Source organism: Gekko japonicus, unplaced genomic scaffold (assembly GCF_001447785.1).
Source record: "Gekko japonicus isolate JY-2015 unplaced genomic scaffold, Gekko_japonicus_V1.1 scaffold398, whole genome shotgun sequence".
In the NCBI taxonomy this organism is placed as follows: Eukaryota; Metazoa; Chordata; class Lepidosauria; order Squamata; family Gekkonidae; genus Gekko; species Gekko japonicus.
Window position 1 is genome coordinate 735439 of NW_015164676.1, and position 23332 is coordinate 758770.

A 23332-nucleotide genomic window follows, 5' to 3' on the forward strand; every position below is an offset into this window, starting at 1 on the left:
ATCCCAGAACCGGCCCGGTCCTCAAACGCTCTCTCTCCCTCCCCCAGGATGCCATCCTGCAGAACCGCCGCCTCTGGTTGTGGATCAAGGCGCTGTTCCGATTCCGCTCCTCCAGCCAGTACCGGGTGTTGCAGAGGAAGCTGGCGCAGGATCCCGCCTGGCCGCCCGTCAACCGAAGGGACTTTGCAGAGCCCGCCAAGGGAGAGACCCACGTCAACCCCGCCTACGAGGAGGAGGAGTCCGAGGAAAAGTAGCCGGCCAGCCGGTGGAGGAGGAGGAGGAGGAGGAGGAGGACTCGCTCACTGATACGGACTGGGAAGGGAAGGAACCTTTTCTTTCTGGGCAAAAAGGAAAAGACCCTCTGGAGATGTGGACGGGTCCCGCTGCAGCACTTTTTGGCACACAGCTGACTATTTTTTTAAACAAGTTGATTTCTACTTTTTGAATTTAAGGTATATTCCCCATTTGAGCACTTGGTCACTTTTTTCCAGCTCAGTTTTGAGCTACTTAAAAATCTGCAGCTGAGCCCACAGGCAGAAGCAAAGAGCACCCATTTAAGAACATAAGAACATAAGTGAAGCCATGCTGGATCAGGCCAGTGGGCCACCAACACTCTGCGTCACACAGTGGCCAAAACCCAGGGGCCATCAGGAGGTCCACCAGCAGGGCCAGAACTCCAGCAGCCCTCCCACTGTGGCCCCCCAGGTACCAAGAAGACAGAGCACCAATGCCCCAGACATAAGAACATAAGAGAAGTCAAAGTTGGATCAGGCCAGTGGCCCATCCAGTCCAACACTCTGTGTCACACAGTGGCCAAAAACACCAGGTGCCCTCAGGAGGCCCAGCAGTGGGGCCAGGAGGACACTAGAAGCCCTCCCACTGTTGCCCCCCACGCACCATGACTACAGAGCATCATTGTCCCAGACATGGTGTTCCATCCATACCTTGTGGCTCATAGCCACTGATGGACCTCTGCTCCACATGCTTATCTAATTCCCTCTTGAAGCCATCCATGCTTGTAGCCACCACCACTTCCTGTGGCCGTGAATTCCACGTGTTAATGACTCTTTGGGTGAAGAAGGACTTCCTCTTATCTGTTCCAAGCTTACTGTGCATTAACTTTAGGTTTTCAAGTACTTGTGAAGCTGGACAAAAGGGCCATTTGAGGATTCCAGTTAGGACCCACATTGTGGGAATAAAGTCAGGCCTGAATTTCTTTTATTCCTTGAAGAAAACAAAGTGATTTTCTTTTTGTGCTCTTTGAGAGTCAAGTGGCGGAGAAAGGGGGCAGCGCGGTGTGTGATGGTTTCCAAATGGAAAGGGAGCAAAAATGTAGGGAGGGCAGCCCAATCTAAACATCACCCATGAGGCTGGCATGAGGGAGGAACATCTAGAGAAAACTGAGGGGAAATAGCTATTTATTGGGGGGGGGGGAGTGGGAGGAGGCATTTGTTCGAATGCAAAACTGGGGCGGGGAGCCCCGCCGGTCTTAATCCTTCTCGAAGGCCAGGTTGGTCACGGAGACGAGGTCTTCTCGAGCAGGCGCAGAGGGGGCGGAGGGGTCCAAGGAGGGTTTTTTCCTGCTCGGGAGAGAGAGAGGAGGGGGAGTTATGGGACTCGAAGTGTCCTCCTCAGTGCCGCCCCCCCACCCTCCGTGAGGCTCCTGGGGGGGGGGATTTCTGCTTGCCCTTCAGCGCTGCAGGGCACATTGGCCTGGATCCCGGAGACCTCTGCTGCCCGTGCTGGCGCTTACCCCCAGTGTGCGACAGTGCTCCCTGTTGCAGGGATCAGGCCCGTCATCTCTTTGGTATTTCTGCTCAGCTGCTTCAAGCTGCCTGGGTCCAGAGGGGAAGCCGTGTGCCGCGTGCCCTCCGTGTCTTCCAGGCCAGGGGGCTTTCGGAGGGGCCACCGATGACTTCTGCTCCACCCCTCCAGCCCCTGTTTCGGCCATCCCCCTCCCGCCCGGAGTCCCTCGCTCTTCCCCTCTGTGGCCTCCCCTCGTGCCTCCTCCCAGGAAGGGCTTACCTGGTGCATCTTGCATACAGCACGACACCGAAGATCAGGGCCAGGAAGGTGAGGGCGGACACGACTCCCGCAATGATGTAGCCGGTGATGTTCTCTGAGAAAGGAAGGACGTGGAGGAGAAGGGCCCTCGGGGGGACGGTGTGCTGGCTAGACCGCCCGCGGCCAGTGGGGTGAAAAGGGCCCCGTCTCCTCCTCCCCCCAGCGCTGGCTGAGCAGGGACAGGGACAGAGTCGCTCTGTAGCAGGCGCAGCTCAAGCCGGCCCAACGGCCACTGCTGTGGGGGCCAAGGGAGCCTTGCGTGGCTTCTCTCCCCGTGAGCTGCACAAGCACTGCCCAGGAGGTGCGCTCGTCTTCTTCTGCACTGAATACTGATTTAAGAATAAGCCCAAAGGTGGGGGAGGGGGCAGGCGCGCCACGCCACAGGCTCTGGCCAGGAGGTGCCTGCACCCGCTGCACCCAAACAGAACGCCCCTGACGTGCTTCCAGGGTCACGGGTGGAGTGCTGAGGACGCACCACGGGAATGTGCAACCTCCGGGCTACAAGGTGTACCAAGGCGGGGGAAGGCAGAGCCAGCTTTGCTCTCTTCAGCAAGGGTGGAGCCGAAATGAACCCCAGGGCAACTTGCAGGGTCACCCCCCCTGTGCCGGTTCCACATTCGGAGTGGGTGGGGAGAGAGAGGGGTCCTACCTGGCTGCCGAACCTCCTCACAGAGGGGGCCCTGGTGGGATTCTGGGCAGGTGCATGAAAAGCCCAGGGTCCCGCCGGCTTCATCACAAACCCCGCCGTTCTGGCAAGGATTCGACTGGCAGGGGCCATCTGTGGGGGGGGGGGAGGAGGAGAGCAGCTCTGAGTGGTGGCCCTTGGTGGCCTGTGGGCCCCCTGCCCACCCCAGAGAGATGTCCCCCGGCACCCATCACCCCCCCGACGTCCTGCCCCCCACTGCGGCACACAGAGAGAGTTTTCACCCGTGGAGGGACCGACTCACCCGTGTAGCAGCCGCGGGTGTTGTTGGCTACCATGCAGGTCTCGTCCTGGGCACAGGCCACCTTGGAGCAGGAGAGGCCGGAGCTGTCCGTGCAGGTGCACACCTGGCTGCAGTCCTCGTTCATGAGACGGTCCCCGGCCTGGAGGCAAAGGGCCAAGGGTCACGCTCACCCCAGGGAAACTGAGGCACCATCACCCAGTGCCCCTGCGGCATTTGGGGGCCACGCACCGTAGCTAGTTGGGTGCCACAAGGACTGCGCAGCCCCCGTCAAATACTGAGGTGCTCAAAATGTCTTTCGTGCTCGACGATGACGGGCGAGGCCTCGGGTAGTGGGGGGCCTCACTGTAACCGATGGGACCACCTACCCTGTAATAGATGCCCTGGAAGGCGTAGCCGCAGTCTGAGAAGGGCACGCAGTCCAAGCCGCTGTGGACGTATCCGGGCACGCACTCGCAGTCTTCCAGGCAGGGGCTGTCGCACTCGGCTGGAGCCGCGAGGTTGGAGCAGGAGGCCGGACAGGCAGGCGCACAGAGGCTGTACCGGCTGTTTGGGGGGCACTGCCGGGCTGCAGAGGCGAGAGAGAGCTGCTGATGACTCTGGGCCGAGGAGGCCGGGATCACCGCCGCCTTGTAAATGAGCGAGTGCCCAAGCCTGGGCCTGGAATGGCAGGGCAAGCACTGAGGAGGAGGCCCCTGGGGAGCGGGCGGAGGCTCTCCCGCAGGCCCCGGGGCGCCCTGAGGCCCAGCAACCCGGAGCGAAGGAGGGTCCTCTGCTGAGCTCACCGCACGAGGTGGTTTCCCTCCAGTGGCCCATGGTGACGCCCTTCTCCTGGCAGGCCCACACGTACTGCTCCAGGGTGCGGCACAGCGCCAGGGCCCGGTTGGCTTCTGCACACATGTCGAAAAGGCAGTTCCTGGGGTGGGGGGAGGAGATGGGGAGGGTCACCCACTGGAGGCAGGACTCCTCCCCGGCTGCCGGAGAGGGAGCCCCTCGCAGGCCAAGAGGGAGGGGGGTCTTCTCATCCACAGCCCCCTCAGGCCAAGGCCTCTGCCAAGGGCTCCCTCTCGCACGGACACGCACACGAAACTGCCCCGGCCCGTCAAGGTCGGAATGGCCCCTTCTGACTGGCAGAGCCTCTCCGGCATCGTTCGCACCACGTGCCGCCGGGTCCTTGTAGCTGGAGATGGTGGGGATGGAGCCTGGGGCCCGCTGCAGGCCACGCAGGGGCTCTGCCAGTCAGCCACGGCCAGTGTTCCCTCTAAGCTGAGTGAGTGTGAGCTAGCTTGCAGTTTTTTATCCTCCGGCTCACAGATCTTTGTTTTAGCCCAGGAAGGGTGGCTCCAGAGCAGAATAGCCAAATCGCTTGCTCACCACTTTAATGTCAGTGGCTGACAAGATAGAATTTTTGCTCACAAGACTCCACAGCTTAGAGGGAGCACCGGCCATGGCCCCTCCCGACATAAAGGCGCCTTCTGCTGAGTGGCATCTTTGCTCTCTCCAGGCCGGCCTCGTCTCCTCTGATTGGCAGGGGCTCGCCAGGGCCTTTCACATCACCTGCTAGAGATCCCTCCAGGGACTGAAGCGGGTCCCTTGGTATGCAAATCAGTTGCCACTGGACCACTGGGGGCCACGGGAGACATGCCATTTTTTAACATGTTGCTTCAGGTTGCCCTGACTTGAATGTGTTCATCTCCTCAGCCAGACAGTGGCTGAGGGAAACTAATTCCCCAAGGGCCCCAGGGGCCTGATTCGGACTGGGACCATGGCTTTAGGCAAATGATACACCTCCACCATGGGAAGCCCCACCAGAGGTGCAAATAACGCCCCCACCTGGGGCCATCTCAGTCTGAGACCAAGCTGCAGTCCCGATCTGAATCTGCCCCCACTGGTGCCTGGGAAATGACTCCCCCCTGCCTGTTGCTGCCGGGGAATGAAATGAGTAGACGGGCCAGGGGAACCCCAACTTTACTCCATAAAAAATGTCGCCTCTGCTTTGGCCCTTGCATGTGCTGTGGGCCCATCTGGAGGCCACAGAGGGACCTGTCCTGCCACAGGGTTCCTGGGTCCCAGCCTCTGCCTTGGTCAAGAAACACTTTCCCCTGTCTTGGAGGCTCTAGAGATGGGGGTCATCAAGGGGGCCTTTCTCTGGGGGCTCCGGCGAAAACACGGAGCGGGCTTCACCCACGAGCCTGGGGACGCCAAACGGGGTCTTCATTCGGATCGTGGTGGCCTCTGAGGTGGGGCGCGGAGACCGCAGTGATTCCTCCCAGGCTCTCTCTGGCGCCCCAATCATTCCACGTCAACCCTTGTCCAAAAAGATTGTCCCGTGTCCTAAATCCTCCTGCCCCTGAACCCCAGCTCCAAAAGGCAGGGAAGTGGCCGCGCTTACAGCAGGAAGGGCTCCGAAGGGACGTGTGGGAAGCAGGTGCTGAAGGGCCCGTGCGGATCGGCCAGCATGCCGCAGCTGGAGCTGCTGTTGATGGCGCTCAGCTGGCTGGGGGAGCAGCCGGGGGCGAAGCCCAGGTCCAGTTCGATGTCGTCCAGCTCCTCCTCTGAAATGGCGTCTCGCCTGGAAGAAAAGCGGTGGGAGTGAGAGAGAGGGAGGGACCGCGCTGGACCCCAGGGGGGGGACTGGCCTGGGTGCTTTGGAGAGAGGGAGGGGACCGCGCTGGAGCAGGAGCCCGGGTGGCCGGCTGAAGGGGGCAGAGTGGGCCGCCTGGAGAGAGGCGGGGGGGGGGAGGGATGATTCTCTGCTCCCATTCCTATCAAGCACGGTCTTTTCTGCACTGGCCTGCCACTCCGGATTTTCTCGAGGCAATTTAAGTCCACGACAAAAGAGCATCCAAATAACCCGGGGCAACAGCAGGCTGAAACCCGGCTGACCACCAAAGGGAGGGAATGTCATGCGGAATGGGGGGGGGGGGGCATACACGGTGGTGAACATGGATTAAAAGGAGAGAGCGGAAAGGGCAGGGGCTCCTTGGGGGGGGGGGATCTAGAATCCTGCCGGCTGAGCCCAAAGCACCATCCCTTGGCGACATTTTCTTGGAACAGCTACGAGGAAGGGCCTGACCCACACTATTCAAATCCACCCCACCCTGCAGACACGCTCGTCTTTTGGCTGGAACAGCCGGCAACACTCCAGGCCAGCAAGTCCCACCATCCATGCCAGCCAGAAGGACGGAGCGCCCCTGGAGTGGAGCACCTTCGGAAGACGGCAAAGGAAGAGGCTGCTCCCGGTGATTTCCACCACCTGAACATGCAAGGAGGTCCAACATGCCTGTCCGGGCCCCATGACTCTCTCGGTCCCCCCAAAACTCTCTCTCTCTCTGTGGGGTGTGTGGAGGGGGCAGAGGGGGAGGGCTCTAGCCTAGGCGTCCATCCCCCCCCCAGCGAGTTGGGAGACTCAGAGCGGCCCTCGTGGGCTCTGGCTTCCCGCCCTCCGTACCTGACGCGGGCTCCTCCCCTGACGACCGGGACGCGCCAGCTCTCCCCGAAGGTGTTGACGTCTTTGACGAGGGTGCCGTCGGGGGTGGTGAAGTCGTTCTTGTACTTGCCGTCGAAATTGCCGCACAGCCCCTCGACGTTCTTCTTGTAGGGGTTGGGGAGTGTGATGTCTGGAAGGCAGAGGGGGGGGCACGCCTCGTGTTAAAAGTCCTGCAAGGGACTCTGGAAGCAGGGCCCCCCCGCCCAAACGCTCTGGGTTCCAGGGTCCGAGACAGGGGCTGTGGGGTGGTCGCCAAGGGACAGGCACTCTGCACGTGCTCAGATGGAATGTTGTGGTCGTGTCTCAGGGCCAAGCCCTGCCACTGAAGGCAGACATGTCTTAGGACTCTCAATGTGTCCCTGCCTCCTGCTCCTTTCAGGCCCCTTGAAGCTCTTTCTTCCTCCCACTTTGTTCCTTCCATCTAGGGCAGTGATGACGAACCTTTTATAGACCGAGTGCCCAAACAGCGACCCAAAACCCACTTATTTATTGCAAAGTGCCAACACTGCAATTTAACCTGAATCCTGAGGTTCTACTTTAGAAAAAACAACTCATACATTAACTTAAGGTGATCCAAACAAAGTAAGGAAAGCAATCCCAAAGGCTTTCATTCACTTAAAATTATTTGGCTGAGAATTCGACACTTTAATGATGGTCTGGGCCTGGCTGGGGCGATGGCACGCGTGCCCACAGAGAGGGCTCTGAGTGTCACCTCTGGCACCCGTGCCATAGGTTCGCCACCACTGGCCTAGGGACTATGCTGCAACTTGAAGAGCCCCAAGCCCCCCACTCATTCGGGATGCGTTGCACAGCTACAGCGCTTGGCACGTGTTCAATGTGTCTTGCACACAGGTTGTATTCCCAGGTTTGGGTGAAGACGTGGAGGCTGGCTCCACAGGTGCAATTCTTCCGCCCCCTCCTCTACCCGTTCAGCCCCAGTGGGCCACCCCCACGTCAACAGCCCCGGGGTGGTCTAGGCTGCCCCTCAGCGGCCCCAAACAAGGCCAATTGAAGTCCAGCTACCTGCAAGTATTCTCAGGCAGACTGCACTGGCTGGGTTCTACCAGCTGCATTTTCAGTGTTGATACCCCACCCCACCCCACCCCGTTTCCCCTTGGGACATCGCTGCCACCCCAGCCGTTCCGGAGTCTCGCAGAGCGCCAGGTTACCTGAGTTCTCAGCGCCATCAAAGGTCACCGACAGGCCAAAATCGGTCTCCAGGTAAATCCTCGTGGCTCGCAGGTGAAGGCGAAGGCCCTCGTGAGGCTGGGCGGGGGGCACCGTTTGGATGCCGTCCAGCTGAGTGGGAGAGAGAAACGCGTCTCACACCCTTCCTCCAAAACTCACAGGCCCAGACTCTGCCTACGCAGGACTTTTTCACTGGGAAAAGTTCGGGGACATCAAGCGCACCACCCTCCCTGCTCATCCCCTCCCGCTGAAACAGACCCTGGAGCTTTGCGAATAAATTCCAACCCCAGCCAGAGCAGCCACTGCAAGGAAGGACGTGAGGCCAGGACACGAGGGGGCCACTGGACTTTGCACCTGTGCCGCGTCTTGTTGAAACCGGGCGGCTACTGGTTGGGCAAAGCACTCGGGTGTGCCACGTGGCTGCTTCGGTGTGGCGGGCAGCCCTGCCAGGGCCCAGTCCCATGAGGGTGTTCCTTTCCCTTGGCTTGGGGTCTTGGGGGGGGGAAGACCTCAAGGTTCCGGCCAGTCGAGCAGGCCAGGCCACCGTCTGCAGCACCATCGGCCTCCTCGGGGGGGTGGGGAAGCGCTGAGATCCCCCCAGCGCCGGCGCCGGCCTCCAAGAAGAGCTCAACCACCCCAAACAAGCCAAGACAACCCTCCCAGTGCCGCTGCTGCGTGACGCCTCCCGGCCCGCCGCCAGCCTCCTTACCACCACCTTCTTCCCTTGGCCAAAGAGCACCGTGTGGTTGTAGATGGTGACCCGCAGCTCTTTGAGGAAGGTGATCCCGCTGGCCCCCGCCTGGGCCTTGTTCTCCCCCTCGATGCGGAAGTCCTCCAGCCGGGCCGGAGCTTTTGGGTGCCGCCTGGCCAGCACGTAAGTGTGCTGCCCTTGGAAGTGGTGCAACAGGCCGTCGAACGTCAGGTAGTGGGGGTCCCCGGAGATCAGGCACTTCCCGAAGCCTGTGGGGAAAGGAGGGGGGAGGGTAGCAGCCCCACGGTGAGCTCACGAGGGAGGCGGAAGGTCCCAGGGCAGCTCCACAGGGGGGATCTGCTGGGAATTCCTGGCGCTTCTCCCTCTTTCTCCGTTAATGCACATCCACACACACACACCCCGGAGTGTTCCGTTTCCAGTGGGCCAGTCTCCCATTTCCCAGTTGACTGGGGTGGGGTCCCCAGTAAGTAGCATTAGCAGCTGTAGAAGAATTAGGATGGAGAAATGGCACCCGCAGGGAGGGGCCTGGGGACTTGTTTTGATTTAAAGGCATCCCATTGGTTCCTTTGCTAGATTTTGGGGGGGGGGGTTGTTGTGTTGGGCTGACGCAGGCTCAAGTCCAGAAACACCTTCGAGGCCAGCCGGAGGGAAAGAAACCCTCCAGGATTCAGGGAAGTTGGCCAGGGGTCCCCGAGGGTTTTTTTTTTTTTTTTTGTCGTCTTCTGGGCATGGAGCAGGGTCAGGGGAGAGGGAGCCGTGATTTTCCTGCCTTGTGCAGGGGGTTGGACTAGATGACCCTGGAGGTCCCTTCCCACTCTAGGATTCTTGTTGGTCTCAAAGGTGCAACTGGGATCCAATCTAACTGTTCTTTTGCCAGAAGGGGTGGCTGGGGAATGGACTCCCATAGGACTGGCCGATCCAGATGCCTTTGGAATGCCAGAAGGTCCCAGACCCAATTTATTCCACCGTTTCACAGCTGCTTCACGGCTGCTTCCCCTCACGGCGGCCTGGGAAAGGAGGTGGGGAAAGGGACCCGCCTGGAGATGCCTGGCAACCAGAGGCAAAGACAGACAGAGCTCTCTCTCTCGCTCTCGCCCTCCCTTCAACCTGAACGGATAAAAGGAAGTCCTTCTTCACCCAAAGAGTGATTAACACTTGGAATTCACTGCCACAGGAGATGGCGGCGGCTACAAGTGTGGACGGCCTCAAAAGGGAATTAGATAAGCCTATAGAGCAGAGGTCCATCAGTGGCTATTAGCCACAAGGTATAGATAGGGGCTCTGGGGCAAGTGATGCTCTGTCTTCTTGGTGCTTGGGGGGGTCAACAGTGGGAGGGCTTCTAATGTCCTGGCCCCACTGGTGGACCTCCTGATGGCACTGGTATTTCTGGCCACTGTGTGATAAAGAGTGTTAGACTGGATGGGCCTTTGGCCTGATCCAACATTGGCGTCTCTTATGTTCTTATGTTCTTAACGCTCATCTCTGGATTGCAAGACTAGGTCTAATGGGTGGGAATTGCAAGGGAGTCGATACCGGCTAAAGATAAGGAGAAACTTCCTAACTGTAGGACTGTTTGAGCAGTGGAACAGTCTGCCTCGGGAGGTGGTGGAGGCTCCTTCGCTGGAGGTTTTCAAGCGGAGGCTGGACGACCCTCTTTCAGGTATGTTGTAGGGCTCTCTTTGTCATCGATGCAACGAACATGAAACTGAGCAAACTTCAGAGGACAGCGGAAGACAGGAGGGCCTGGCAGGATCTAGTCCATGGGGTCGCGAAGAGTCGGACTTGACTGTGCGACTGAACAACAACAAGGGCTCTCTTTTGGCTCTGCTCCTGCAGAGCGCAGGGGGTTGGACTAGATGACCTGCCAAGATCCCTTCCAACTCTCACATTCTATGATTCTATAATGGGTGGAAATTACAAGGGTGGCGATACCAGCTAAATATCAGGAGAAACCTCCTAACTGTAAGCGTGGTTGAGCAGTGGAACAGTCTGCCTCGGGAGGTGGCGGATGCGCCTTCGCTGGGCGTTTCCAAGCGGAGGCTGGACAACCATCTTTCGGGTATGTTGTAGGGCTGTCTTTCGGTTGTGCTCCTGCAGAGTGCAGGGGGCTGGACTAGATGACCTGCAAGGTCCCTTCCAACTCTAGCATTCTATGATCTCCCAGAGCCTGGGCTGATACTCTGACGGCTACACCACACTGAGCTATGCACCCTGGACATGAGGTTTCCCTCCGGGCGGCTTTCCACACCTACCTGTGGGTTTGCATCTGTACTTCCCGTTGTTCTTGAGCTGACAGATCTCTCCAGGCTCACACCCAAAGCTCTTGCATTCCAGGACCCCTCCCAGACGACAGCTGCACTTCTGGCTGCAGTGCGGGGTCACCCAGCTCTCCCCGACCTGTCCGGACAGGCAACGGTTACTGGAGCCCTTGGGTGGGCAGGTCTCGCGTACAGCAGGGTGCTCAGCCCATCCACAATCCTTGCCTCCTGCTGAGGTGGCATGCCTGGTGCTGAGCACCAACTGCTCTGGCAGGCTGTGTCCAGCGGTTCATCTAGCGCCCCCCTCCTACAGCCCCAAAGCCGCGAGTCTCTGTTAGTTGCCCTTTCAGCAAACCACATCTATTTATTCATTTCCTTCATTAAATCATTTCTGACTGTCTGTCCTCTTAGATCAAGGTGGCGCGTGTTAAAACATTCCCAGCTAAAACCAAGGATAAAATAGCATGCCCCAGATCTCCCCCCACCTCAAAAAAGATGCCTGCCATTCAGACCCCCTCGAAAGCCCCGAGAAACAGGCAGGCCCACCTCTGCGTGGCGGGTGGCTGCCTGACGACCCTGGTGGGAGCGCAAGGATGCCCAGAAGGCCCGAGATAGCCCCCCGGGGAAGATTTCCCCCAGCCTGACCCTGCAGGGCTTCCTTGGCCAACACTGCAGGACAGGTGGCTTCTCTTTCCCACTCTCCAGGGAGGAGGAGGAGGAGGAGGAGGAGGAAGTGGTCCTGCCTCCAGAAGGGGTCTCCTCCTCCCCGCTCCTTCCTGCAGCGGCACGAGGGGAGTGCCCAGGGTGCCCACCTTGTGATAAGCGCCGTCCTTGTCCCGACAGCCGCACTTGCTCAGGGGGACGCACTGGTCGTCGCTGAGGACGAAGCCCTCGTCGCAGGCGCAGCCTTCCAGGCACTCCATCAGTGGCTTCTCGCAGACGGCCTCGGCGTAGATGTTGCTGCACGTCGGGGGGCAGGGGGAGGCGCAGGGGGTGTAGTGGCTGTTGGAGGGGCACGGCAGAGCTGCGGGGTGGGGAGAAAGAAGGAGAGAGCTGGAGCCAGAGGATCCCGAGGAACGGGAGGTGCCCTTCAAACAGTCACCCTGGCCGGGATGACTGAGTTGCCATCTAAAGGATGGGGGGTTCCTGCAGGCTTGGGGGTGGGGCCTGGGGAGGGCAGTGTTTGGGGAGGGGAAGGACCTCCGTGGGGCCCAGTGCCACCGAGTCCCCCCCCTCCAAAGCAGCCCTTTCCTCCAGGGGCACTCAGGTCTCTGCAGTTGGGGGATCCGTGATCATTCCAAGAGATCTTCAGGCCCCACCTGGAGGGTGGCAACCACACTGGATGACCCCAGACTGTCCCGTCTGCCTCATCCCCCCCCCAACCACATGCAGGGGCTGACTGGGAATCCCGAGCAAGCTGAGTAGAGCAGCGGCTCCAGGGGTCAGGGGCCTGCCGGTTGCCTCCGAGAGCCCTGGCTGGGGGCAGCGCAAGAAGGAGGGTCGGTGCCTGCCGCTGCCCCCCTCCCGGCCAGGCCCAAGCCCAGCGGCCCCTGAGGCCATGGGAGCTCAGCTAGTCCTGGGCAGCCAGCCACCCTCCTGGGCTGGCCAATGTTCCCTCTAAGCTATGGAGTCTTGTGAGCAAAAATTCTACTTTGTGAGCTACTGGCGTTAAAGTTATGAGCAAACGATTTGGCTGCTGCATCAATTAGTTTGCTCTGGAGCCCCATCCCTTCCTGAGCTAAGACAAAAAGGTGTGAGCCGGAGGCTAAAAAACTGTGAGCTGGCTCACACTGCTCCGGGCACTTCCCCGGGCAGGCGGGAGGCCCCTCCGTCCTAAACGCATCAGAGAAGGAACACCGGCCACTTTCTCAGGGCGGGGAGAGGTCTTCCTCGCTGGCAACCCAGGGGGCAGCTCTGGGGGGGGGGCAGGTTCTAGTATTTGCATGTAAGCGACACATTCCCCGCATTAAACTGAGGCCGCACACTCAAAGATCTGTGGTGGCTTCACACAGGAACGGTCCCTTCTGCACCACCAGCTTCTGGAGCTTGGATTGCCCTGAAAGCCCTTTCAGCCAGTCAAATGATGCTTATAAAGATAACAAACGTTGCCCTCTCCCAACCAGTGTTCCCTCTAAGCTGAGTTAGTGTGAGCTAGTTCACGGGTTTTTAGCCTCCGGCTCACACATTTTTGTCTCAGCTCAGGAAGGAGGGCTCCAGAGCAAACTGATTGATGCAGGAGCCAAATCGCCCGCTCACAACTTTCATGCCAGAAGCTCACAATGCAGAAGTTTTGCTCACAAGACTCCACTGCTTAGAGGGAGTATTGCTCCCAACCAGCAGCGGGAAGGCAGTCCCGGGCTGTGCTCTTTGGACAGTGCTCCCCTTCTTTGGGGGTCTCTCTTCTACTTGAGTGCAGGACCCTCGTCACACTGCTTCCCTTGCGGAAACCTGGGCTGGTCTCAGCCCTCATCCAAGGAGGGCATCTCCTAGCCGGTCCCAGTTTGGTGTAGTGGTTAAGTGCGCGGACTCTAATCTGGGGGAACCAGGTTTGATTCCCCACTCCTCCACTTGCACCTGGCTGGATGACCTTGGGCAAGCCATAACTCTGGCACAGCTGTTCTTGAAAAAGAGCAGTTTCTGTCAGAGCTCTCTCGGCCCCACCGACCTCTCAGGGTGTCTGTTGTGGGGAGGGGGACGGGAGTTTGTAAGCCCCTCTGAGACACCTTTGGGTAGTGAAGGTTGGTGTATAAATCCAATCTCTTCTTCTTCTTCTGGCTGCCCTCCTTGAGAGAATCACTGCCAGTCCCCGGGGCAATCCTGCTCCGCGCCAGGCCCTCCCACCCCGCCTCCTCTGCTCCCATCTCCTTACGGCAGAAGGTCGTGTTCCTCCAGCTGAGTGAGATGCCCTCAGCCTTGCAGGCGTCCACGTAGGCCTGCACGATGGCACACAGAGTGGATCGCATCCCGTCGTACTTGCACATGTCGTACACGCAGGTCTGAACGAAGAGCTCTGGCTTGACCTGACTGTGGCACGTCGCAAAGACGCCTGACTGCAGGACGTGGCATTGCTCCTCGATGGCTGGCCTGTCCTGTGGGCGGCAGGGGGGCCCCAGGTCCTCCCGTGTATCTGGCAAGCAGCTGCAGCAGAAAGAGGAAAGGGGGCTGTTGGGACAGACTCGCATAGCCCGGGGAAGAGCCCATGAGGGCTGCCCCCATCCTTGCCTGGCCCGTGGGTGGAGGCATGGCCAGTGCCAGGAGGCAGCATCAAGGGAAGGCCTCGGCCTCCCTGCCCTCTTGCTGGCCCTCCAGAGGGACTGGCTGGCCCCTGTGTGAGATGGGAAGCTGGACTGGAGGGACCCTCCCTGGTCTGACCCAGCAGGGCTCTTCTGAGGTTCTCCCCAGGGGAAGGCCTCGGCCTCTCTGCCCTGTTGCTGGCCCTCCAGAGGAGCTGGTTGGCCACTGTGTGGGACGGGAGGCTGGACTAGATGGACCCTCCCTGGTCTGATCCAGCAGGCCTCTTCTGATGTCCTTCTCAGGGGAAGGCCTCGGCCTCTCTGCCCTGTTGCTGGCCCTCCAGAGGAGCTGGTTGGCCACTGTGTGGGACAGGATGCTGGACTAGATGGATGATTTCGTAAGTTAATAGGGTCAATAAATGTAAATAGAAAGGAAGGCTAACAATTCCTGAAATAAAAACCTGGCCATGTGGGCTGATGACAAAGGTCATGTCCCCCTCCCACCCCCCTGCCTTAATGTTTTTGACATATTCCAACGAAAGTGGGGATGCTGGAAGCCAGAGGCAGTGGGGGTGGGGTGGATCCCCGCCCCCTTAAATTGCTACCCGGCCCTTGTGCATCAGGAAAAGAGAAGGGGAAGGAAGAGAAGAGGGCTTACCCGGCCTCACTGTCATTGTTCACTTTCCAGCTGTTCCCAAAGTGCGTGACATTCTTGGCCTGGACCCCGTCCGGCATCAGCAGCTCGTCTTCGTCCTGGCCGTTGTAGTTCCCGCACAGGCCGCAAACCTGCAGACCCACAGGGAGAGCTCATCACCCCTCTCCCCCGCTGGCCAGAGGTGGGCAAGAGGGTGCCCCGCGTGCCTCTGCGTGCACACACTCCTCCCCTTAGCACTCCCCGTGTGGTTGATATCGTTGGCATATGAAGACCATCAAAAATAAGAGCCCTGCGCCACGACACCATTTCAGTTCTTGCATTTGAAGGGGAAAACCCAGGGCTGACTCCGAAATGCACAAGTGGCAAGACACGGATTCCTTCCTTCCTTCCTTCCTTCCTTCCTTCCTTCCTTCCTTCCTTCCTTCCTTCCTTCCTTCCTTCCTTCCTCCTCTTCATGCCGTGGGGCTGAATTTCACCATGGCCCACTGCTGCCTGACGCCTGAGGTGTGTCTTTTGGCCTGGTTTGGCCTCACCCCGACCACTTGCCCCCCACCCCCACGTCTGATGTCGTCCAGTCAGCCATGGGCTTCAGAGTCATGCTCTCATTCCTGTTTAGTCTGCCGGCTTTCTGGGGACGGACTCCTGGCCCGAGTGTCGGACTCCCGGCTCAGTGAACGACCCCACCACAAGGACCCATTCCTTCAGCAGCCTTAGCGCCCGCCCCCAGTGCCATAGGGTGGTGCACCAAGCGAGAGCACCCGCGCGGCACACTCCCAGACACTGATGTGCTGAAAGCAGAGCAGGCCCCTCCTGCTGCGCACACCCACCTTCGCGAAGTAGGAGCTGGGCAGGCTGATTTCCAAGTAGAGGTTCCCGTCGTATTTCACCACCAGCCCAAAGTCTGTCTCCACCACCATGTAATTGCCCACGTTCCCAACGGCCACGTTTCCTCGGGAGAAGCGGTCCTTCCCCACCGGGGTGAGGACTCTCTCGTTGTTGAGCTGAGAGGGCAACAACAGATGACGGTGAGGGAGGGTGCTGAATCCCGGGTTCTGGACACATCGCAGTGACCAGCTCTAGTTAATTCAGTGATTTCAGCACACTGCAAGGACACCCAGCAGGGTTTGAGCCCTGCTTATAAAGCATGCAAGTACCACACCCCACACATACCCAATCCCAAGGATAGGCTATTTACATTACGCTGCTTATCTATAGGTCCATTCCAGGATCCTGGTCACCTATTGTTCTTGGGGAGCAAGCTCACCCAGTTCCAGGTCCACCTTCAGGGCTGGCTCAGGCTCAATTCAATACACAACAGAGGGACACACAGATTGATTGTCTCATATGGGACGGGGCCGCGGCTCAGTGGAAGAGTCAGTGGTGTACCAGAACGGGGGGCGGTCCACCCTGGATGCAGCTTTAAAGGGTGCCCTCGCAGCCAGCGTCATCCTGCATGCTGCCAAATGTCATCCCTTTTGTGTTTAAAATGCAGTTCTGGCTGCAGCCACTAGGGGCGCAGGGAAGTCTGAGCACAGAAAATAATTCTATTTTCGTGGCCCTTCCCCAACGAGCCACGAAAGCCCATAAAGCTCTTGCTGCAGCGCTGGAAGCCCGACCCACTGTACATAAAGGCTTATTGCTGGAAAGGCCATGTGTTTGGGGTTGCTGGGTCCCCCCGGCCACTGGCAGGGGATTTGGGGGGGGGGTGTAAAGTTAAATTGGTGGAAACCATTCTTAAGGAAAGAATTAGTAGGCACATAGATGAACAAAACCTATTGAGGCAGACTCAGCATGGGTTCTGTAAGGGAAGATCTTGTCTCACAAACCTGTTAATGTTCTTTGAGGGGGTGAACAAACATGTGGACAAGGGGGATCCAATAGATATTGTTTACCTTGACTTCCAGAAAGCTTTTGATAAAGTTCCTCATCAAAGGCTCCTAAGCAAGCTCAAAAATCATGGGATAAAAGGACAAGTCCTTTTATGGATCAAAAACTGGCTAATTAATAGAAAACAGAGAGTGAGTATAAATGGGCAGTTCTCCCAGTGGAGGGGGGTAAGCAGTGGGGTACCACAGGGATCAGTACTTGGTCCACTGCTTTTTAACTTGTTCATTAATGATTTGGAGTTGGGAGTAAGCAGTGAAGTGGCTAAATCTGCGGATGATACGAAGTTGTTCAGGGTGGTGAAAACCAGTGAGGATTGTGAGGCACTCCAAAGGGATCTGTCAAAGATGGGCGAGTGGGCGTCAACATGGCAAATGGGGTTCAATGTGGCCAAGTGCAAGGTGATGCACATTGGAGCCAAAAATCCTAAATATAAATACACATTGATGGGGTCTGAACTGGCAGAGACAGATCAAGAGAGAGATCTTGGAGTTGTAGTAGATAACTCACTGAAAATGTCGAGACAGTGTGTGACTGCAATAAAGAAGGCCAATGCTATGCTGGGGATTATTAGGAAGGGTATTGAAAACAGATCAGCCAATATAATAATGCCCCTATATAAATCAATGGTGAGACCTCATTTGGAATACTGTGTGCAGTTCTGGGCACCACACCTTAAAAAGGATATTATAGCTTTGGAAAAAGTGCAGAAAAGGGCAACTCGAATGATAAAAGGGTTGGAACACTTTCCCTATGAGGAAAGGTTAAAGCGCTTAGGGCTCTTTAGCTTGGAGAAAAGACGACTGAGGGGTGACATGATCGAGGTTTATAAGATTATGCATGGGAAAGAGCAGGTAGAGAAAGAGGTACTTTTCTCCCTTTCTCACAATACAAGAACCCGTGGGCACTCCATGAAATTGCTGAGCGGTCGGGTTAGAACGGATAAAAGGAAGTACTTCTTCACCCAAAGAGTGATTAACACATGGAATTCACTGCCACAGGAAGTGGTGGGTGCTACAAGCATGGACGGCTTCAAACCCCACTGCTGGACCTTTGACCTGATCCATCATTGGCGTCTCTTATGTTCTTATGTTGCCAGATCCATGTTGGGAAACTCCTGGAGATTAGGGGAGATTAGGGGAGGGCAGGGACCTCGGTGGGGTACAAGAGTCCTCCTTCCACAGGATCTGTTTCCTCCAGGGGAACTGATCTCCGTAATCTGGAGATGAGCTGTAATTCCGGGGGATCCCCAGGCCCCACCTGGAGGGTGGCATCCCTAATATGTGTTGGAGTCCCGGTAATGCTGTCTCCGTGGGCAGCCATGTCAGTCTGCAGTGGAAGAGCTGGGTCTGAGTCCAGTTGCATTTAGAGACCCAACAAGAATCGTAGAATCACAGAGATGGAAGCAACCTCCAGGGTCATCTCGTCCAACTCCCTGCACAAGGCAGGGAAAGTTTCAAGGTGCAAGCTTTCTAAAAGTCAAAGCTCCTTTCGTCAGATACCAAAGGGAGCTCTGACTCTCAAAAGCTCCCACCCTGAACATCTAGTTGGTCTTTAAGGTGCTACTGGATTCGAAACCAGCATTACTAGGCATGTTTCTTCTTCTTCTATGGATGATCTCCTACCCGCTGCCTCTGGGGCTGGAGGGCTAAAAACATCTCGACGCGTGCACCAGTCGGGAAGTGACTAGACTCAAGTCGAGGGACGCTGTCCCATCCCCGTGGCGAGTGCGGATCCCCCATCCATACCAGGACTCTCTTGTTCTTCTGCAGGGTGACCCGGGTGCCGTAGACATCGACATAGATCTCCTGGAGGTAGGTGGCCCCTCTCAGGCCCCGGTCTTCATTTCTGCCACTGACGGCGAAGGGGATGGTGCCCCCACTCTGGTCGCAGACGGTGACGAGGGTGTAGGTGCAGGTTCCCAGGAAGGTGTGCATCACCTTGTCGAAGGTGTAGTAGTGGGGGTCGCCCACCACGTGGCAGGAGGCTCGCTCTGCAGGACAGAAACATTCGGGAGCTCAGAGCGGCAGGCAGAGACTGGCTGGCTTACTTCTATTCCCATCATAGAAGAAGAAGAAGAAGAAGAGATGGGATTTATACCCCATGTCCCTTCACTACCCAAAGGCGTCTCAGAGCGGCTTACAATCTCCTTTCCCCTCCCCTGTGTGGTAGGTGGGACTGAGAGAGCTCTCTTGAGGACTGCCCTTGAGAGAACAGCTCTGAAAGAACTTGTGACTGACCGAAGGCAACACCAGATGCTGCATGTGGAGAAGTGGGGAATCAAACCCAGTTCTCCCAGATTACCGTGCGCACTCCTAATCAAACTGGTTCTCCAAGGCAACTGAGGCTGAGAGGCATCCATACGTCTAGTGGGGACTGAAATGGGTGGTTCCTGGGTCCAATCCATCCCACCATGCCTTGCAATTCAGGGATTCTATTTTGGTTCTGCATGATACCTCTTCGCAAAGTTTTACTCATTTTGGTCTATTGGTCTATTATCTATTTATGGTGAATATTTATATGCCCTCTTTCTACTGAAAAGTGCCCAAGGCAATGGACAAAATCAGTTCCAGAAAACCAGACGGCTCTGCAAAGCATCTCTTTTCCATTGCAGAGGAAAGACCCTGGTCCCCAGTCCTCTCTTCCTTCCATCTTATCATCACAGCAACCCTGTGAGGTAGGCCAGGCTGAGAGTGTGTGACTGGCCTCAGGTCACCCAGCAAGCTTTCATGTGCAGAGTGGGGTTTTGAACCTGGGTCTCACAGATCCTGGTCTGATACTCTAACCACTGGATCTGTCTGTCTGTTTGTCTATCATCTATCTATCTATCTATCTATCTATCTATCTATCTATCTATCATCTGTCTATCCATGAATCCATCCATCCAACCATCTATGCATCCGTCCATCATCCATCCATTAATCCATCATCCATCCATCCATCATCCATCTAACCATCTAACCATCTAACCATCATCCATCCATCCAACCAACCATCTATCTATCTATCATCCATCCATCCATCATTCATACATCCATCCATCATCCATCCATCATCCATCCATCCATCCTCCATCTAACCATCTATCCATCATCCATCCAACCAATCATCTATCATCCATCCATATATCCCTCCCTCCATCCATTATCCATCCATCCATCCATCCACCCACCCACCCATCCATCATCCATCCATCTAGCCATCCCTCCCTCCATTATCCATCCATCCGTCCACCCATCCCACTTTTACCCCCCCCTCCACTAAGAAATTCTGGGCAGTGCTCATGGTTTTCCCTTCCTCATTTTATCCTCACAGCAACCCTGTGAAGAAGGCCAGGCTGAGAGAGTGACGAGTCCCTGGCCACCCAGCAAGCCTCAGGGGCAGAGTGGGGGTTTGAACTCGGGCCTCCCGGAGCCCAGTCCAAGTGTGGCGAGTCTCCCCGGTGCTTTTGCGCCCAAACTGTCAACACCCACGAGCTGCCCCAGACTCACCCCTGGGGTGGCATCCCAGCACGCCGTCCTGCAGGTGGCACTTCTCTTCCACGCCGCACTCCCAGGGTTGGCAGGTGATGGAGCGGTTGTGCTCACAAGCGCAGCGTTGGCGGCAGGCGCCGTCAGTGAACCAGGTCTCTCCCAGCTGCCCGAGAGAGGAGAGGGAGGAAGGGTCAGGCGCGGACCAGCCCTAGGAGGACCGGGGACCCTGGGTGGCCTCCTGCCCCCCTGAGAAGACCCCCGGTCCTCTCTGACCACCCAAGGCTCCTCTGGGCCTTTGCCTCCTCTCCCCTTCTCCCCGGCTCTCTCTCCGGAAGATTGCCCATCCTTCCTACGACAACTGGGGCCCGAAGGCAGGGAGAGCTTGCCTCGTGGTACTGATCCTGGGCATCGACACACCCGCAGCGGTTCTCCGGCACGCATCCGTCTCCACTCAGCACGAAGCCCTCCTCGCAGAAGCAGCCCTCCACTGGCAGGGGGCTACAGGGGCCGACCTCCGGGGGCATCCCGCAGCTGGGGGGGCACCGATCCCCGCAGCTCTTGAACTGGCTTCCGACGGGACAGGAGAGGGCTGCCGGGAGGAAGAAGGCGGAGAAGGTCACAGGGAGTCCCCTGGGGGCCCTCGGACAGGGCTCAGAGCCTGCCGGGGGGGAAAGGGGGAGCAGAACCCTCCCCCACGTGGGCCTCCCTCCAAGCAGCAGCAAGCGGAAGCTTTCGAGGCAGGGTTCCAGAGAAGCGGCGGCATGGGAAGCGCTGAACTGAGCACAGAGAAGCAGGAAAGAGCGCAGAAGGGCCCCAGCCCCCTCCTGAGCAGTAGGGTGCCCCCCCACCCCGCTTGGCCTGTGCCTCTGAGGCCTGGCTGATCCCTCTGGCCTCCGTGGGCTGGGAAGAGGAGGAGGCCAGCCCACACGCAGGGCAGAGTGTCACAGAGAGAGCACTCCTGGCCCACAGCGTCCACGATGGATTACGATCAGCCAGCCGGTAATGCAAGAGGCCCAGACCCAAGTGGCGGCTCAGCTTGCTTGATCTAGCCCTGGTTAGGACTCGGACGGGAGACCCTCCGGGGAAGCCCAGGCTCGCTGGATGTCCCGGGCTAGCTTGATCTCGTATGTTAAGCTGAATCGGCCCTGGTTGGGACTTGGATGCAGGCCTGTGGCCAGGATGTTTTTGCTTGTGGGTTTGAATCAAAGGGTTTCCCAAGGGAATCCAAGGGCTTGGAGTCCAAGTCTTACGAGGAAAGGCTGAGAGAGTTGGGTCTGTTTAGCCTGGGAAAGGGAAGGCTTAGAGGGGACATGATTGCAGTCTTCAAGTATCTGAAGGGCTGTCGTGTAGAAGATGGAGCAGATCTATTCTCTCTTGCTCCGCATTGCAGGACTAGGTCTAATGGGTGGAAATTACAAGGGAGTCGATACCGGCTAAATATCAGGAGAAACTTCCTGACTGAAAGAGAGGTTGAGCCGTGGAACAGTCTGCCTCGGGAGGTGGTGGAGGCTCCTTCGCTGGACGTTTCCAAGCGGAGGCTGGACGACCATCTTTCAGGTATGTTGTAGGGCTCTCTTTTGGCTGTGCTCCTGGCAGAGTGCAGGGGGTTGGACTAGACGACCTCTAAGGTACCTTCCAACTATAGCATTCTATGATTCTATGATTCTATGATTCTGGGGCATATTTTTTCCTTGTGGGGCACACAAAACATCAAAAAAGAAAAGAAAAGAAATTAAACAAAAATTAATTGCAGCTCCTCAAACTTGAGTCTGGAGAAGAGGAGGCTGAGGGGGGACATGACGGCTCTCTTCCAATATCTGAAAGGGGCTGTCATGTGGAGGAGGGCAAGGAGCTGTGTTCCAGTCGGCGGCAGAGGAGAGGACCCGGAGCGAGAGAGGCTGGGGAAGGGAAGGGAAGGGAAGCCGCCCTGCCCCTTCCGGTCAGTTTCGCTCCCCTCCCCTCAGTGGTTAAACCCAACAGCTGATTCAGGGGGGTGAAACTGACCAGAAGCGGAATCGGGGGGCTTCCCTTCCCTTCCCCAGCCTGGTTGCTGCTGTTGGGCCAGGCACACTGTGGGGGTGGGTGGGGGTGTGTCTGGCATCCTCAGGGGGTGGGGGCAGGGCTCGTGGATGAGGGGCTCCACCCTCAAACACCCCACCATGGCCGCGGGCCAGCTTGGACGGGAGATCCTCAAGGAAGCCCAGGGTTGCTCTGCAAAGGCAGGCAAGGGCAAACCACCTCCGCATGTCTCTTGCCCTGAACTGGGTAGCCCAGGCGAGCCCGAACCCTTCGTCTCTCAGAAGCTGAGCAGGTCCAGCAGGGGTCGTTTCGTAGAAAAAGAGCTAGGGGAACTCATTAGCATAACTCATTAGCATATGCCACACCCCCTGACATCATAAGGCCCGGCGGTGGACCTGCAAGGCTGGCGGGAGTGCGAGGAAGCCCCGCCAAGGCCCTCCCTGGCCCCAGGCAGGCAGGGGTGGGGAGAGGCGGGGAGGAAGCAACTTACCCACCCTCTTCTCCTGCCTCCTCCTGGCTGAATGAGGGCCGGAAGCAGGGGGCGGGGCTTCGTCATGTGCCCCGCCCCCCGTACCTCACCCGGGGGAACTGCGATCCCCCCCCGAAATGACCTCTGAGGTCCAGCCCTGGCTAGCACTTGGCTGGGAGACCTCCAAGGAAGCCCAGGGTGGCTACAAACCACCTCCGTGCGTCTCTTGCCTTGAAAACCCCACGAGGGGGAGCATTACGGGGTCTCCACAGCTTTGCCTTGATGGCTCTTTCCCCCCCCCCCCCCACAGGACAACCATAGAACAAATCTGGCACTGAAACACACAAGCTGCAGCAAACCGTTTACATGCCTTTGGACCTCCCCCCCCCACAACCCCCCCTCCAAGGATTCCCCACTCACGGCAGAAGGTGGCATTTCTCCACTCCACGCACACGCCGGCGTTAGCGCAGGACTCCGCGTAGGCCTGCAGTCCGTAGCAGAGGGAGGTGAGCTGCCCGCCAGTGAGGCACACGTCATAGACGCAGTTCTCAAAGAAGGGCGCAGGGTCTACCACATCTTGGCAGCTCCTGAATATCCCTGGGGGAGGGGGAGGGGGAGGGAGAAAGAGAGAGAGGTCCCGCTGATTTCAAGCCAGTGTGTGTTTGTGTGTTGCAAGAGATGCCCGGCTACTCAGCATCAACAGAGCAAAGACGGGTGGGATACTCTGGCTGTCGGTCCATCCCTTTTGACCCCAATGATGGCTCTCCAAAGCCTCAGCCTGTTATGTATTGGGATTGAATCACCCCTGATTGAGTCACCCCAGAGACTGGCTGAGCTTGGAGCACAAGAACAATAGCCTGCCAGGATTCTGAAAGTAACCAGTCTGGTAGTAATGATATGTAGACAGCCTGTCACTGGGAGTGGGGTGTGTTTGGGTGTGGCA

General features: G+C 57.7%; 1 protein-coding gene across 1 annotated transcript in view; it reads left to right on the plus strand.

Annotated features, from left to right (window-relative positions):
• LOC107108762 (probable cation-transporting ATPase 13A5) overlaps positions 1–254 on the plus strand; it is a 61823-nt gene extending 61569 nt beyond the window's left edge. The window contains exon 30 of the mRNA XM_015409279.1: positions 48–254. Within this exon, the coding sequence (XP_015264765.1) occupies positions 48–254 (207 nt within the window). The remainder of the gene's footprint in view (positions 1–47) is intronic.
• Positions 255–23332: the final 23078 nt, after the last annotated feature.